We start from the raw sequence: 15,893 nt of genomic DNA, 5'->3' as shown, positions 1-15,893 counted from the left end.
TATTTCACTTCAACGCACATAAGGTATGTATAATGGCGTCTGACCTTTTCTGTCCTGCGACTGACTGGCAACCAGTTAAGGGTGTACCCCACCTACTGCCCGAAGACATCTGGGATAGGCTCCGGCATGCCCGTGACCCTTGTGTGGATGAACGGATTAGAAAATGGCTGGACCTGTTGTTAATGTAAATGCGTTCACAGCTCACCCTCCCTGTGGGCAATGGCACACCTCTTGAGCAAAAGACGTTCTATTTTCCATATCTCCTTGTATCTGCTTTGATGTTCCAAATGGGAAAAATTAAATACTGGCTAGTATATTTCAGGCAGCAGGCTCAACCACTTCTCACGTGTATGACATAAAGTATTCAGTTATCTGTTTAAAAATAGCTTTCGTCTTATGTAAGCGCAACTACGCAAGAAGTTTGATTCGAAATTATCTCTTAATTTTATTTTCCGAGTTGACGTTCTAAACTTGCATCGGGGCGTGTGAGGTTGTCTTCTCGGCTCGCTACTGCCACCAAGCGGGTGAAAAAACTCACTCCATCCTTCAGTTGTCTAAATAAACCGATCGTTAGTGGGATTCATAATCAAAACAATATGAATGAAACAAAGAATAAACCACATCTTACGTCATCATTTTGATCTTTTCAGGAAATCTTCATTAGTGTCATCAGTGTCCCTGCTATAAGTTGCAGGATCTCGTTGACTTTAATTTACATATGTCATCAGGAGAAATTTATTTTACTCGCTAAATATTGCTATTTTTGTCACACCGAGTTCATTTCGGCAGGAGGCAATGCATTCTGGGATAAATTAGCGAACGGAACCACGCCCGCCACAGTTGCATACTACTCATTAAGGAATCCAATTGGTTGTTCAAGCAGTCAACGCATCAATCCATTTTCCACAATCTGTCACGTTTCAGTCCATCAATTTGGTCAGATACTGTGACAAGTGCGTGAGGACGAAAGACGTTCTTAATAAAAGATCCGAAGTAATTTGAACTGAAACAGTGTGCTTGACATCCTCTTTTTCTTTCACAGACAAGCGAAGACAAAGTCATACATTATAATGCAACAGAACAAATGACTCATGATCGTGATCACATGACTAAAAATATAAAAAGCAAATCTGTTGTAGCGCTTCCATCTTGATAGCATGCACATTTCAATGGCTGGTGAAGGATTTAAATGAAGCATTAAAAAAATACTTCGGTTTTCCCCCCCCCAAACAAGATTTAATTTACTATTTTAACACTTTGATTTTTCTGTAAAAAAAATCCACTAGAATGGCACTAGAGAGGCATCTGGGTGACAATGATTCAAAACTATATACATTTTATAAAATCTACAATGACCAATGTTTGTACATGCAACCGCTTGAGGTGACCAGCGCCTCATTAGTAGCTAAACATCTGCTGTGTGGCGCCGCTTTGCTGATGTGGTGTGGGCGGCTGACTCGGGCCTGGCTGCGCTCCCTCGGGCCCCTGACGCTGGACCCCGTGAACCTCCCCCTGGGCGCCTTCAACCACAGGGGTGACTTGGTCGCCCTCGGCCGTCGGTGATGGCCTCCAGGCTAGAGTCTGGGCTTCAAGCTGGTGACTCATGGGGTTGACTAGAGTGGCAAGGTTGATGAAATGTGAAACCGACTGGGCGGACTGTCCTCCAGGTGGAATGACAGATTCTGGACCGAGATCGGCGGGCCTGTTGTGGAGCATGGCCGAGCCGCTGACCGTGTCGAAAGTGACAGTGAGGATCGAGTTGTCCAGCGACAGGGGCCGGTCACCGGCTGTCAGGTGCCCGACGGCAACGGGCTGCAAGCTTGTGAACTGAGCTGGGGTTGGGCTGTTGATGGGCGTAACCGTGATGTTGCTTAGCCCCACTGAGTTGTTGGTAGAGGGGGCGGATGCGGCGTTGGGGTCGGTGAGAACCACGACCTGAAATGATTGCAAGACGGGAATTACAGAAGCAAGATTTCTTCTGCAGCAGCAAACAAAAAGCATTTCTTTGAATAGAAAGACTTTACATGTACTGATATGCTCCAAGCGTGTACAAATCTCTCGACTGTTGATCAGTCAGAAATGAACATTATCTGTGTCATGGTTCAGATCAGGGGATGTCGTTAATATTTGTCAGCTGTGAGACCTTTCTGTGATTAGTGGAGATCTAAATACATTTGACCCGACAATTCAGGTGAATATGCAACCGTACCTGCTGGATACTCTGCACTGCAGAGCTCGTTTCTGTCTCCTCGCCAATGATTACAGTTTTGAATTCGGGCTGACGTTCATGTCTGGGCTCTGTGAAATCAACGTAATCATCTGATCCGGAGAGTTCTGGCTCGGGCGTGACTCTTAGCTTCTTCTTGGCCTGGCGGGTAGGTCGGCTGGGTCTTTCCTGAGACAGGCTGTCTTTTTCTAACGTCAGGCTTGGCTATGGGATTGTGAGGTCATTCATTACATTTCACCAAATTAAAAAAAACAAACACCCACAGCCATATACCGTATTGGCCCGAATATAAGACGGCCCTGATTATAAGATGACACCCTCTTTTTCAAGACTCAAGTTTGAAAAAAGACTTTTTGAACACCAAATTAATTTTTATACAGAAAATAATTACAGTACATCTGAAACAAATGATTCTAACAATATATTTTAGAGAAAAAGCATGTTATTTTGCCTCATTCAAATCTTAATATCTGATCATTTAAATATGTAAACTAAAATGCAACCACATTTGTAATTGAATGGCTTCTGGTTTTTGAAATGTAAATGACATCATAACTTCTCCTCAGCTGCCGGTTAACCTGGCCGATCTTCGACCCACTTTTCTCCAGATTGTCGCTACGTTTCTCCATTTTCTGTTATCTCTTCTATTATTTTCTTCTCTTTTCTTTATTACCGCTATTTTATATTTTTCTTCTTTGTGCTACCACTATTTTTATTTTTTCTTCTTCGTGACAGGGGTTCGCTTTGGCCTGGGGAGTCAAGTTCAGCATTCGCTTCAATGGTATCTGGCGCCATCTAGCGTCGTGAATGGGTATAATGTTTAGACCCCGAATATAAGACGACCCCCCACCTTTTCAGTCTTATTTCAATGCAAAAAACACCGTCTTATATTCGGGCCAATACGGTAATATACAGTAACATGATGTAAAAAAAAGGTTAGCCGTGCTTGTGTATTTAGTGCATAAACCATAAGAAAAAGCGTTTTCAGGCTTCAAGCTAACCTGCGCAATGCTGACAGATGAGTCATTGATTGTCGGGGGTTCCTGAAACTCATCAAAGTCATCAATTCTCACAGGGACAACCTTGAAACACAAAAGGCAAACAAAAAGGAACGTTAATGTGTAATTGCGTCACAAAGTCCAACCAAATAAGCGATGCTACTCACCTCAGGGTGTTTGCGGCGCAGGTGTCGGTTCATTGAGGCCCGCGTGGAAACCTTGGTGCCACAGAGGTTACATGACTGGGCCTCCACCTTTTCATGGGTCAGGTGCACATGTTTCTGCAGCATGTACTCCGTCAGATACTTTTTATCGCAGGTGGCGCAAGTCCAGGTCTTTCCCACTGTTGAGAGAGACAACATGAGAGAGGCTTGGCAAGGCGAGAAAGCAATCAGCCTTTATTTGTCCTCTAATGGAGAGTAAAACCATCCATCCATTCATTTTCTGATCCGCTTATCCTCACAAGGGTCGCGGGTGTACTGCAGGCTGTCCTTGGGCAGTAGGCCGGGTACACGCTGAACTGGTTGCCAGCCAATCGAGACACAACCATCCACGCTCACACTCACAACCGGTGACAATTTAGAGTGTTCCATTAACCTGCCATGCATGTTTTTTGGAATGTGGGAGGTAATTGGAGTACCCGGAGAAAACCCACACAGGCACGAGGAGAACATGCAAACTCCACACAATGAGGCCAGAGCTGGAATTGAACCCTGCACCTCTGCAGTGTGAGGCTGACGTGCTACCCAGGTGACCTCACAGTGCCGCCCAACAGTAAAATCAAATAATACTAATACTACTACTACTAATAATAATAAAGTATACATTCATCAATCTTTCACTGATACACGTCAGGTTGGGTCGGGTCTCAGAGGACAGGAACCTAAGCAGTGATTTCATCCAGTACTTCTCGGGCACACATGTCAAACTCAAGGCCTGGGGGCCAGATCCGGACCGCCACATCATTTTATGTGGCCCGCGCAAGCAAATCAAGCATGCCAACTTGCATGATGCTCGCTAAAATCACGACCAAAATTTAATATTCTCATATGAAATAAATAAGAGACATATTGTAAGCATTTTCTTGTAACCAAACCCTTCATTACAGTAACTTAAACAAGTCGAATAAACCACTATAATTTACTTTTTTGGTTTCGGTCATAACAGCCCTCCATGGGAAACGGTAACTAAAATGTGGCCCACGACAAAAATGAGTTTGACACCCCTGTTCTAGGGGGATGCCAAGGCATTCCTCGGCCATTCGGGTTACATCATTCTCCATCGTGTCCTGGTTTTTGCCTGGGGCCTCCTTCCTCCCAGTAGGATGTGCCCAAAAGGCCTCACACCAGGGCATGTCAACTTCACTCATCACAACCAGATTCCCGAAGTTATGAGACCTCATTCCTTTTTGCCTCTTTGGGATGTGCCCTGACAGACCCCATGGGAGCAAGTCAGGCTACCGGGTGACCGCTACTGAGCCCCGCCTCCAGGCATTTTTAAGCAAGAATATGTAGCTACTCAATATACAGTGATTTCGTGAGAGTGGACAATTTTCTTTTTTTTCTTCGTTGTTCTTCAAAAACAAATTAGCTCATTACAAAACCCAAACGTGTGTTGAAAAACACTAAAATCTGCGAATGACTGATGGTCTTCTCAGTCCCAAAAGAAGTTGTAATGGCCTCCCAATGACACAGGATGGCAGCAAAGCTCGTAAAACAGAGAGGACAATGACACTATAAACACCATGCTGGCCAAGTATGTTGTATAATGTATAATTCTGAAGCCATGGTAAATAAACATTTGTGTTTAGTCGCTCGACTACTCAAAACAGACAAATCACTTTCATGTGAGGCCCATCAATAGTGTTCGCTTGCATACTAGCTTAAAAAAGATGATGGCGCAAAGTGATGTGACAAACAATTTTGCACACTGGAAGTTGACACAAACAGTACAGTATTGCACAAAATAAATATTAGTCAATACATGCAGATGATTGTGTTCAGGATTAATAATCACCTTGCCTGTGACTCAATACCTTGAGAAACCAATCACATTCAACCTCGTGTGACATGGGAGTCAGCACACACCTGCCACCGTTTAAAGTGCCTTGGAAAATATCATGTCTATAGATGCCAGTACGGAATACACCAGTAAGGACAATTATCATCAAGTGGAGAAAACACGGCACGACGGTGATGTTACCAAGAAATGGGCGGCCCTCAAAAATTTATGAAAAGACAAGAAGAAAACAGGTCAGGGATACTGCCAAAGAGCCTGACAGCAACATTGAAGCAGCAGGAAGCAATTTCGGGCAAGTACTTTGTGACAACTAGGCCTATGATTGGAAAAGCCAATCCACATTGATTTTATTTGTCATGTGCAACTGAGTGAGGCATATGAGCACCAACCGAAATTGATATTACCGGTAAATAGGATACTTGCCTGTATGAATGAGTTTGTGCGTCTCCAGAGTTGTTCTTTCACTGAATGTCTTGCCACACAGCTCACACATGAAGTCCTTTATACCTAAATACACAGACATGCACAAGCAAAACATGATGCAATACATCGATCATTTTCACATAGCAAATTCAAACGATAACTCACCCGTATGGCGCTTATAATGTTTGAGCATGTTGACTTTCTGGGCAAACTTGCGGTTACACTCCTTACATTCGTACTCTTTGATGCCCTTGTGTAACTTCATGTGGTGACGGAGGGCATGCTTGGTCTTCATACCTGCACAGGGCACGCGGTAGGTTCCATCACGTCGAAACAATCCAAGTCACACAGATGCTCATGCACACAATAGGAGCTGACCTTTCCCACACTCGGCACAAAGGAAGTCTCGAATGTCATCGTGGACCCTCAGGTGCTCCTTCAGCATGTCCTTCCTCGCAAAGGATTTGCCACACTTGTCACAGCTGTGGCTCTTCACCCCTGCGGGATGTGCAAACCTTTTACAGCCATTCATATTTAGATTATACCAGGTGTTTCCTCGCCACACCGTGCACTTAATACTTGTAAAAAGACGATTGCACTGCATACCTTAAAAAATCAAACACTGTACTGCGATACATTTGCATGATCTCACCAGTGTGGATGATTTTGTGCCTCTCCAGGTTACCGATACTGTTGAAGATTCGGCCACAAAGTTCACAGGGATGGATATACCTATGGAAGAGGGAGAGATAAAGCACATGAAAATAGAAGATGTTTCGGTGGCATATCACACTGTCCATGAACCTAACCTCTTTGAGGAAACCAGAGGAAAACCCACACAATAAAATGCAAACGAACAGAAAGTATTTGCCAATACGCTCCTTACTTCTGCACGGCAGGGTCAGGCAGCTGCTCTCTGTGAATGACCAAGTGGGCGTTGTACGTGGCCTTGAGTGCAAAGCGACGGTTGCAGATCGCGCAGCCGTAGCCGCGCTCTTTGTGCTGCTCCGTGATGTGTTTCAGGTATTCTCGGCCCTTGGCAAACGACATCTGTGGACACGAGCAAAGGGCCCGTCTGAATTCATGTGGGACCACATTGATAGCGTGATAACGTTTGGCCAACCGGGGGTTGGGCTGACCTGACATTTCTTGCAGTTGTATTTGTGGTGCTCGGGGTCATCTTCATCTTCTTCATCGTCCTTATCGTCGCTGTCGCCTGCTGAAATGCCGATCTTTTTAATGAAGTCCTCCCTCTCCTGCTCATCCATTAAGGCTATATCCTGCAACAAATAAATTCATTTCATTTTTTTGTTTGTTTTGGGTAAATAGAAACTGAGAATCAAGCATTTGGAGAGAAAAAAAACCATCTCAGCATGCAGTAGTGGTAATGTAATTACTTTACCAATATTGTCATTTTAATTACTGTTAATTTCCTGTTTCAACAACAATTTTATTTGGCGAGAGATTTTTATAGTTATGCTCAGAGCTAAAATACTGTATGATGCTACGGCTGATTAATCAATTACTTTTCTTTATATAGTGTATGCATGTTTTACAGTTCTTATTAAGTTCTGATGTACTTAAGTTCGTTTTTGTAGTTTAGTACAAGCACAAGAGTCAGGTTTTGTTGACGAGTTTGAGCCTTTCTCTATTTTTTTTAAGCAGGATTAAGCAGAATCTACACAACTAATTGACATAATACGAAGAACACATTCAATTGTTGAGAATCCCAATACAGGTGTAAATTCAAGAATTGAATGTAAAGTGTCATTTTTACAGTCCATTTATATTTGGGCTTTGTGAGCGGCAGTGCGGTGAAAAAGTTGAGCAGATGGAGTCTCCAATTGGGCTTGCGTGAAGATGTACGGCCTTGCGCTGTGCTTTTTTTTTTTAACTGAATAAGTCTGAAGGAAATGTTGAGCAGTTTTTGGCTTGGAGTCCTACTGAGTCATTTTCTAGTTCCAGTAGCTATTTTAAGAAAGAGAAAAGCCCCACCAATTTTTTTTTAATAGGATGGTGATTGGATAATTTGTGGAAATAATCCTAATCTTCATAATCTAAATAAATAACCACTGTCACTTTCATTCGAATGAATTAAAGAAGAGGCTGCAAATGGGCAAGCGATCGATGACTGACCTTGAAGTGAACATGAATATGGTCGCGCAGCACGTCCACTCGGAAGAACTTGCGGCCGCAGATCTCGCAAGTGTACTTCTTATCGCCGTGAGTGAGCAGATGTTTGTTCATGTTACTTCGGCAGGAGAACACCTGTTCATACATTTGAGAATAAATGGTCAACTCCTGGGATCCTGTACGAGTTGCTGCACGAGCAGGTAGAGAGCTCGCCTTGCCGCAGATGGGACACGGCGATGGTTCCTTTCTGTACTTGGTGGCTTCTTCTCCATTGGTCTCCAACTCTTCTCTCTTCATGTGCTTTGGCCCTGTTTAAATGTAGTATTATATTAGGTCTTAAAGGGCAGATTATGAGGGAAAAAAATTGGGTTTTCTAAAAATTGGGGTCTCTTGGGTGCCTCACCCTGTGAAATTACACGACCAAGTAAATCTTAAACATTTCTGTTAAGGTTCCGTTTTGGTTAAATTTGCCAGTGATGGCTTCAGCAAGCGCCATTCATTTGCAGTGTGGACATGACGGGAGTGTAAGAGACTATTAGGACAACACAAAAAGTTGCTATATTATTGCACATTTTTTCCATCCATCCATCAATCCATTTTTCGATCCACTTATTATCATCCAGTATTATCATCACAAGGGTCGCGGGGGGTGCTGGAGCCTATCCCAGCTGTCTTCGGGCAGTAGGCAGGGGAGACCCTGAACCGGTTGCCAACCAATCGCAGGGCACACAGAGACGAACAACCATCCACGCTCACACTTGCACCTCGGGACAATTTTGAGTGTTCAATCAGCCTGCCATGCATGTTTTTGGAATGTGGGAGGAAACCGGAGAACCCGGAGAAAAACCACGCAGGCCATCCATCATGGTCACGAACGCTATACAACATTTACATGAGACAGAACTGTACCTCCAAACGGAGTCATTTGCATCATAGTGTGACAAGTGGATATGACGTAAGCTGTAATTCTTTGTCTATTTTGGCTAGGGATGGCGGAGTACTGATACCAGGTTTCGGTATCAGGCCAATACAAGCCTTATTTTAAGGTATCCAAACTCGCAGAGGCTGCTGATACCAGTCAACGATACCAGTCGCTGCTGCCCTCTTGTGGCCGTTCTACTATTAGGAAGTAAATGGCATGCATGGCTGACAGAATGTTTTTCTAAACTCAAAGATCTGAACTCCATCCATAGCCAGCTGTATTGATTGATCTGCAGTAGCTGGACAAATTCCCCTGGCTTAAACATACTCATGAAGGTGTAAAATATACCACCTGCATTGTGCCAACTTGAAATGAGCTTCAGAGCCCACTATTAAGATGTGGAGAACTTGTTTTCTTTGCTCAAATGTGTATTATTAGATCAAAAATACACTATCTGGGTGGTATCAGAATGATTAAAATGTCTCAATATCGGAGGTGTTTAATTTTTCTGGAAGGTGAAGTGAGGCACTTGGACATTTGCTGCACGGCGACCAGGCCAGGATACACTTGACTACAAAGAGTGCATGAAAACATTTTATATCGTCAAAAACACAAGGCTAAAATGTGTTGCCACTCCCTACGAAAAGATTAATTGAATTGCGTTCAAATATAATTTAACAAGGACATATTTAACACACAATGCCCTTTTGTCATTTAGTTTGATATGAATACCCTTTCAGTATTTTTAAATGTTCTATTTCAGTAAATTGCCATTCGACAAAAATAAAATGTTAAATAATAAAACAGATGTTTCTGCAAATGATTTACCGGTGGTTGTTTAAGCCAGTGGAGTCCAACGGCCAAAATGGTACCACCTTTACCTTAATTTGAGCCAAGAAAAACACCCTGAAGCCTACACCGCACTGCGAGACAATGATAGGAATTTCCTGAGTAAACAGACTCTTACGGCGATGTTGTACTTCTTCAGCTATGACCCAGGCTATTTGAGCAGACAGGTATCAGAACAGCAGGTGCGCCATGTCACACAGCCCACACGTCTCAAAGAACTCCCTGAACTTGCATGACTAAACACCCCACCGTGTTGAATGTTTCAAGAACGATGCACCCTTAAAAGGCGTGAATACGGAATGCATTGCCACTCTCACCAATGCCGTGCCGCCTGTGGTGCTCTTGCATGACGTCTTTGCGGTAGAACATCTTGTTGCAGATTTCACAGGAGTAGAGTTTCTCTCCGTGCTTCTTCTTGTGCTTGGACAGGTTGCTGTTAGTGGAGAAGAAGCGGGAGCAGATATCGCACTGGAATGTCTTGTCATCTGGAGAAAAGCGGGATGGTTAAAGCAATTCATTGTGTTGTCTGGAGAAAAGATGATGATAATACAATTCATTTCGTATTCATGCACTGCGGGTTGGCTGGCAAACACTCCAGGGTGTGTGTGCTCTTGTCTTTGCACCCAAGCAGGCATAGGCACCAGCCTATTGGGCCCTAACTAAGACATATTGTCTAGAAAATGGATAGATGGATTTAATCCTACGAGAGAGACTGACTTGGGCCATAACCCGAGAAAATATGCAAATGAATGCACTTGACATTTTGGATGATCAAATATTATAAAAATAATATCCAGTTCGTTCATAATATAAAATAAATCTGATTCTGTACTGTACTGAATGACACTAACACGTTTTTTCTAGTTTATTCCAGATTATGAAGCGTGAAGGGCAGAATTTGTACACCCTGAATTTGTCACGAGTATTTTACAATGACTGAAAAGGGTATTGAGTCTTCCTTTTTATTTTGGACCGTCTATTTAACAATTCGATCAATGCACTGAGCATGCGCTGAATAGAGATCCATTGGCAAGTCTCTGAAGGTTTGCCATTTTTCACAAAAAAAAAAAAAAAGTGAACAGAACACCCTTACCTGTCCTGCAGTTGTGGAATTTTAAGGCATTTTCCAGGCGGAAGGATTTTTCACAAGTGTTGCATTTATATTTGTATTCTAGGTCAGGCTGTTGGATGCACAAAAACAAAACAAAACATGTTTTTTTAACAAGGTGTAAGCTAATTGTCCATTGAAATATTTCTGCATCATTTCCCACCACATTTTTACTGTGCTTGTAAGAGATGTGCTGCTTCAGACTCTCCTTTCGACTGAACAACTTGTCACACTCGTCACACTTAAACAGTTTATCACCTGGAGACATGAAATATAAAGATTTTTAATTGTATTTCCCAAATAGAGGCAAGTGACTAATCATCGTTACCAAAGCCAAAGCAAAACTGTCCCAGTACCGTGTGATCGGATATGTCGGTTCAGGTTACTGCTGTTCTGAAAGACCTTGTTGCACAGGGAGCAGCGGTACACCCTCTTGTGCTCTCGACCTTTGTGTCTCTTGTGTGTAATCCCGGCATCTGAAGCCCCAAGATGTCGGCTTTTCTCTGGAGCAACTGCTAACTCGGAAACAAGCGACTCTGGGCTCGCCACGGGTGGCTTCACATCTGCACACGTGAAGAAAAGCAATGGAGAAATCCATATTGTATATTGTCAAGATTGACGCAAAATTCTGGAAATGTTTCATGTAATTACAACAATGATAACTGATTTGGTGAACACGAGTATCATCTATTTTGCTTACTGAAAAGACAACCAAAGGCAAACATTTTGCAATACTGCAATACTTTTCTTTGTGCCCACTATATTCTGATCGATATTCCATTTGTGGAATAAGAATTAAGAAAATTAATCCATGCAGTTTAATACATTTTGGCGGGCTGCCATTTCAGCCTTCTACTGCCTCAGCTGTTGACTGAAATTTAAGTCCAACTAGGGAGGGCATGAACATTATTGCAAAGACAATTTTGCCTTGAGTTACATGATGTCATTTACACACATGGGCACACACAAAATTCTTTCTTCCCTTGGCATTCTTCCTTGGTAATTTCAACGTGCACTTCTACCACCATTCACAGAAATACTCAGCAGCTTTAGCGTTACTCAACATGTCAACTTAACCACCCATGCTCTGGACTTCATCTGCTCCAGGATTCAATCCAGACCATCTCTCTGGACCCGATCCAATGATAACCGCACATTTATCTCAGTCAATAACTTCCCATCCCAGACTGCCCCAATTCCCCCATGGTGTACCCCAAGGATCAGTGCTCAGCCCTCTCTGCATCATCCTCTACCTGTCTCCTTGTTCTCTTGAGAAGACAGACCAGAAACAACAACAGCGCAAACTTTAACACATTCGAGTCATATTATAGAAATGGTCGAGAACAACAATCGTCAATGACGCTGCAGCACGGCAGATAAGATAGACAAAGCGGCAGATGGCTTCTCTTTTCCTCACCTTTACTCCTGCTTGCGCAGGCAACAGATCGAGTCCTGCACCCTTTAGCTTTCCTTCCACGAGTTAGCCCTCTCTTCACAGGAGGCTGAGCAGCGGCGGATTGAAGCTCCTCGCTGGGCCCTGCTGTGCTCTCCTCCTGTGGTCGTAAGGAGTCTTCTGCAAGCTCAGTGGAGGCCGTCACCTGCCTGACAGCTTCTGTCATGTCAGATGAGAGCCGAGAAAAACAAACGCCAAAGAACAGAGTGACTAAAAACCGCATCGTTATTACACATAAACAAAGAGCCAGTGGTCTGGACCATTTGTGAGTACAAATCATCGTTTTAAGTAGAGAGTCAATGTGACCTGCTTTCTTATTTAGAATGCACACAAAGAAAGGTTCATAACACCTTCTCCAAGGTAAAAAATGAGCCTGTTTGAGATCAAATTTAAAGCTTTTCCAGCACCTAATACCTGTTGTTTCTAATTCATGGCTCATACCGGTAACGTTGATCATTTACTAAGCAATGGTATGAAATTGTACACATTCATCCACCTTCTCGACTGGTTATCCCGTTCGGGCACAGGGCGAGCTGCAGCTGGAGCTAGCTTACTATAGATGGAAAAACAGTCTACACTCTGGACTGGTCACCTGTCAATCTTCCTACTCCCTTCAACATAATAACTGTGTTGAATGATGACTGATTTCTCTTTCCTTTTTACTATTTACTTACCTTACTTTCTGTCAAATTATTACTGTATATGTTTTATGTTCAATAAACAAACTAAACGAAACGAAAACGAAACCATACACAAAGAGTCAACCATCCATTCACATTCACACCACCGCTGAGCGCAAACTGAACTTGCCCTCACTTTCCATGCAGAAGTCAGGCGAATGAACCACGGCACTGTCATGCCTAAATAGTTCCCACATTTAAAAAAAAAAATGAAATATGCCTTACAATAAACGCAGGTTTATGCCTGTTTGATGGTCAACAAGCAAACTATTGAATCAGATTATAAAAAATCAAGGATTTCAAGCACCCTTTGGAACACAGTGAAAAGTGTTACTATTATCTAACTGCATCTATAATTTTTAAGGATTGGCTTTATGACTCCTTGCACTGTCTTTACAACCAACCCAGGAAGTTATGATAGCCTCCCACTACACACATTTCCATAGAGACCGAGCTAGTACTATCCACACAGTCACTTACAGAGTAGCTCAGAATTGTTAGAACTGCATTACCTGCGTTTTTGAAGTTCATCACAGGGGGTGGAGAGGAGCTGGTTTTGACGTAAGTCTCTGTACAGATCCAGAAGAGAGTCAGAAATGACTACCTGGTTATTATCGAAAATACCATTCAAACATCATAAATACAATGTTACGAACCTTGAGGTGGCAGTGGCTGAACTGGAAGCTTGAGCAAAGGCTTCTCCATCTTTTTGGCATAGAAGGCTCCATACCAGACCCTCAGCTCTGCTCCTGGCAGCACATCCTGCTCAACAAACAGCAGAAGCAGAAAGGATGAGCTTTTTCTGTACACACACGCACACAAGGCTATTGGAATTGAGTGTGCATACAAACCTGGGATGTGTTGAAAAACACCTCATCGTCCTGCTGGTAAGCTGTTAGATTCTGGTGTTGGTGATCTGTGGCAGGTCGTACCAGCATCATCCAATTACAGTCATCTTCACTACTGCAGTCAAAACACACCACTAGCCCATCCCTCTGGAATATCTGCTCATCCGAGGGGAGAGATATGGTGAGACCAAAGTCGCAATCTGCAAATATCTCAGAAATCACATGAACATACTTTCAAAGGAAACAATCCTTCTGTATCTAAAACGGGGACCCGCTTCGCCTCAAAGGGCCCAAAACGAGTCCTTTTGACAAGCCGTCGCTGAACGAAAACTCCCTCGCCGCCTTCTGCCACTGGCCTGATCTCCAGGCTATTTGGAATTGAGGAACTGAAACAGCATGGAAGTCAAGTACATTTTCTTTTCTTAAATTGGACCTGCGCTTCTTCAGAATTGGGTACACCAGGACATTATGATGAGAGCTAATACAAAAAGAGTGATCAAAAATATTGCTAGAAACCGAGTTTTGATAGGCATTATGGGAGCTGCAGTAATGTAGTGATAGATGCTATTGTGTGTGTCGTTTGCAGTAATGATGAAGTGTACTTCCTCATACAGACAGCTATTTCTCCTGTTATACAGTATCTTACGCACCTAAATTAGTGTTGTGATTGTTTTATGTTAATGCTTGTTAAATTGTCACATTTTTTTCCATATTAAAATGCATCCTTTTCGCCTAGGTTTGTATGCCAAGCGGAGTTTTTTGACATTGTTGGCGATGTATGTATAATGATTTTAAAGGGACAAATTGGGTGTGGAAGACTTTCTTTAAAATCAATTTGACAAATTACCGGTAATCTTAAAACTGACTCATGTGATGCAGAGGTAGAAAAAAAGACCGCTTCACTGAGCATCCCCTATTATTGTTAAAGTACAGTACGTCTTTTTTACAAGATTGTGAAAATACAGCATGTACCAAATGAAATATCCAGTGAGTTTATACGTGTGTGTGTGTGTGTGTGTGTGTGTGTGCATTATGAGACTTGTAAATCCAACATAATTCGTTTTATACTTGGGCTTGAAATGAAAAATCTGCCTCTCATATGCTAGGTTTATAATATGGTCTATTGAAAGGTTTGTAAGTTCTGTACAGTGAGGTTAAATGTCAGTTTAACACTTCTGCTTGTTTTACTATGCAAAACTCAATTAAGAATTCCAGTCATATTTAATTAGGTGCACGCTCACCGGGCCCGACTGAGGACAAAAGAGTCTTGGACGGTCACCAGGGGTCCTAATTCGGGGCACTCAGAGTCATGGTACTGCCCACAGTCCTCACACCCTATATCACACACACACACGCACGCACGCACGCACGCACGCACGCACGCACGCACGCACGCACACACACACACACCTGTCAATGTATAAATATGCACACACACACACAGAAATAACACTCCCATTGTGACACCTATACCATTTTGAAGGGGATCTATACTCACAAATGCACTCCTCTGGAGTCTGAGCAGCCATTATGTAAACCTATCAATAAATAAAGGGAACGTTGAAACAAGTAGTTAGCCAAAGAGTTGGCAGTTGGCAGATGAGAGGGAAAAAAACCCAGACGGCCTATACTGATATAAATGAAATGATGCGTCTGCAAATACATTTAATGCGGGCTATGGAGCTGTACTGAATGTGCAAACAAAACAGTATTTTGACAATATGAGCCAAGTGACTTAGTTGCAACCAACATGTTAACGTGTACAGTCCGAGTAGATCCAGGATTTCAACTGCTCCCAAAGTGTAGCCGGGTTTTAACTCCGATCTGAGCGTCTGGTCTCGAACAAAAATGTAACAAAGAACAGGCGGCATGGCGGATGGACGGGAGACGCAAAGCGCCAAACCGGAGTCGCAGTGCCTCGCGTCTAGCAAACAGCAATGGAGACGACAAGGGAAACTCGCAACGAATCAAACAAACCGCCTACACGTTTTCTATTCAACTGTGGCAAGAATTTGCCGGAGCTCGACGTACATTGAGGGTTATATATCTTACCTTTTCTGCAAAAGACACTTCATTTATCAAATCCTGACTCCGGGTTCCAATCCGCTCCAGAAACGGCGCAGGACCGGAAATGAGGCGCCTGTTGCATTGTGGGAGTTGAAGGCAAATTTGAATTTATCCACCATTGAACGTTAATTTTGGTAATGTCAACGCAGTGGAATTCTAATTGAGC

At 43.0% G+C, this 15,893-nt stretch overlaps 1 protein-coding gene across 2 annotated transcripts; it reads right to left on the bottom strand.

Moving 5' to 3' along the window:
• Window positions 1-845: 845 nt before the first annotated feature.
• On the bottom strand, window positions 846-15,794 carry prdm15 (PR domain containing 15). Of its 2 annotated transcripts, XM_086131933.1 has the most exons (24): window positions 15,713-15,794; window positions 15,159-15,198; window positions 14,902-14,995; window positions 13,893-14,046; window positions 13,664-13,816; window positions 13,469-13,574; window positions 13,325-13,381; window positions 12,097-12,291; window positions 11,036-11,242; window positions 10,843-10,937; window positions 10,665-10,752; window positions 9,889-10,056; window positions 8,014-8,108; window positions 7,804-7,935; window positions 6,807-6,947; window positions 6,554-6,717; window positions 6,320-6,399; window positions 6,046-6,165; window positions 5,833-5,964; window positions 5,668-5,751; window positions 3,393-3,568; window positions 3,229-3,309; window positions 2,210-2,431; window positions 847-1,935 (listed from the first exon to the last, which is right to left on the bottom strand). In XM_086131933.1, the coding sequence occupies exons 2-24, from the start codon at window positions 15,187-15,189 to the stop codon at window positions 1,399-1,401; spliced, it is 3,312 nt and encodes a 1,103-aa protein (XP_085988059.1). In that variant the 5' UTR covers window positions 15,190-15,198; window positions 15,713-15,794; the 3' UTR covers window positions 847-1,398. The 2 variants fall into 2 exon arrangements, with proteins under 2 accessions (XP_085988058.1, XP_085988059.1); XM_086131932.1 differs by having other exon boundaries at window positions 846-1,935; window positions 10,665-10,937; window positions 15,713-15,771.
• Window positions 15,795-15,893: the final 99 nt, after the last annotated feature.

Source organism: Hippocampus guttulatus, chromosome 15, assembly GCF_054856545.1.
Source record: "Hippocampus guttulatus isolate MCC_2025c chromosome 15, RoL_Hgut_1.0, whole genome shotgun sequence".
NCBI lineage: Eukaryota > Metazoa > Chordata > Actinopteri > Syngnathiformes > Syngnathidae > Hippocampus > Hippocampus guttulatus.
This window is presented reverse-complemented; position numbering and strand designations above follow the sequence as displayed.

Excerpts from the sequence above, each read along its gene's own strand:
- prdm15 (XM_086131932.1), bottom strand. The coding sequence starts at position 15,189 with ATGGCTGCTCAGACTCCAGAGGAGTGCATTT. Across the intron at positions 12,292-13,324 it reads GATGAACTTCAAAAACGCAG|AAGCTGTCAGGCAGGTGACG; the intron begins GTAATGCAGTTC and ends CTGACATGACAG. Across the intron at positions 6,400-6,553 it reads CCTGACCCTGCCGTGCAGAA|GTATATCCATCCCTGTGAAC; the intron begins GTAAGGAGCGTA and ends CCTCTTCCATAG.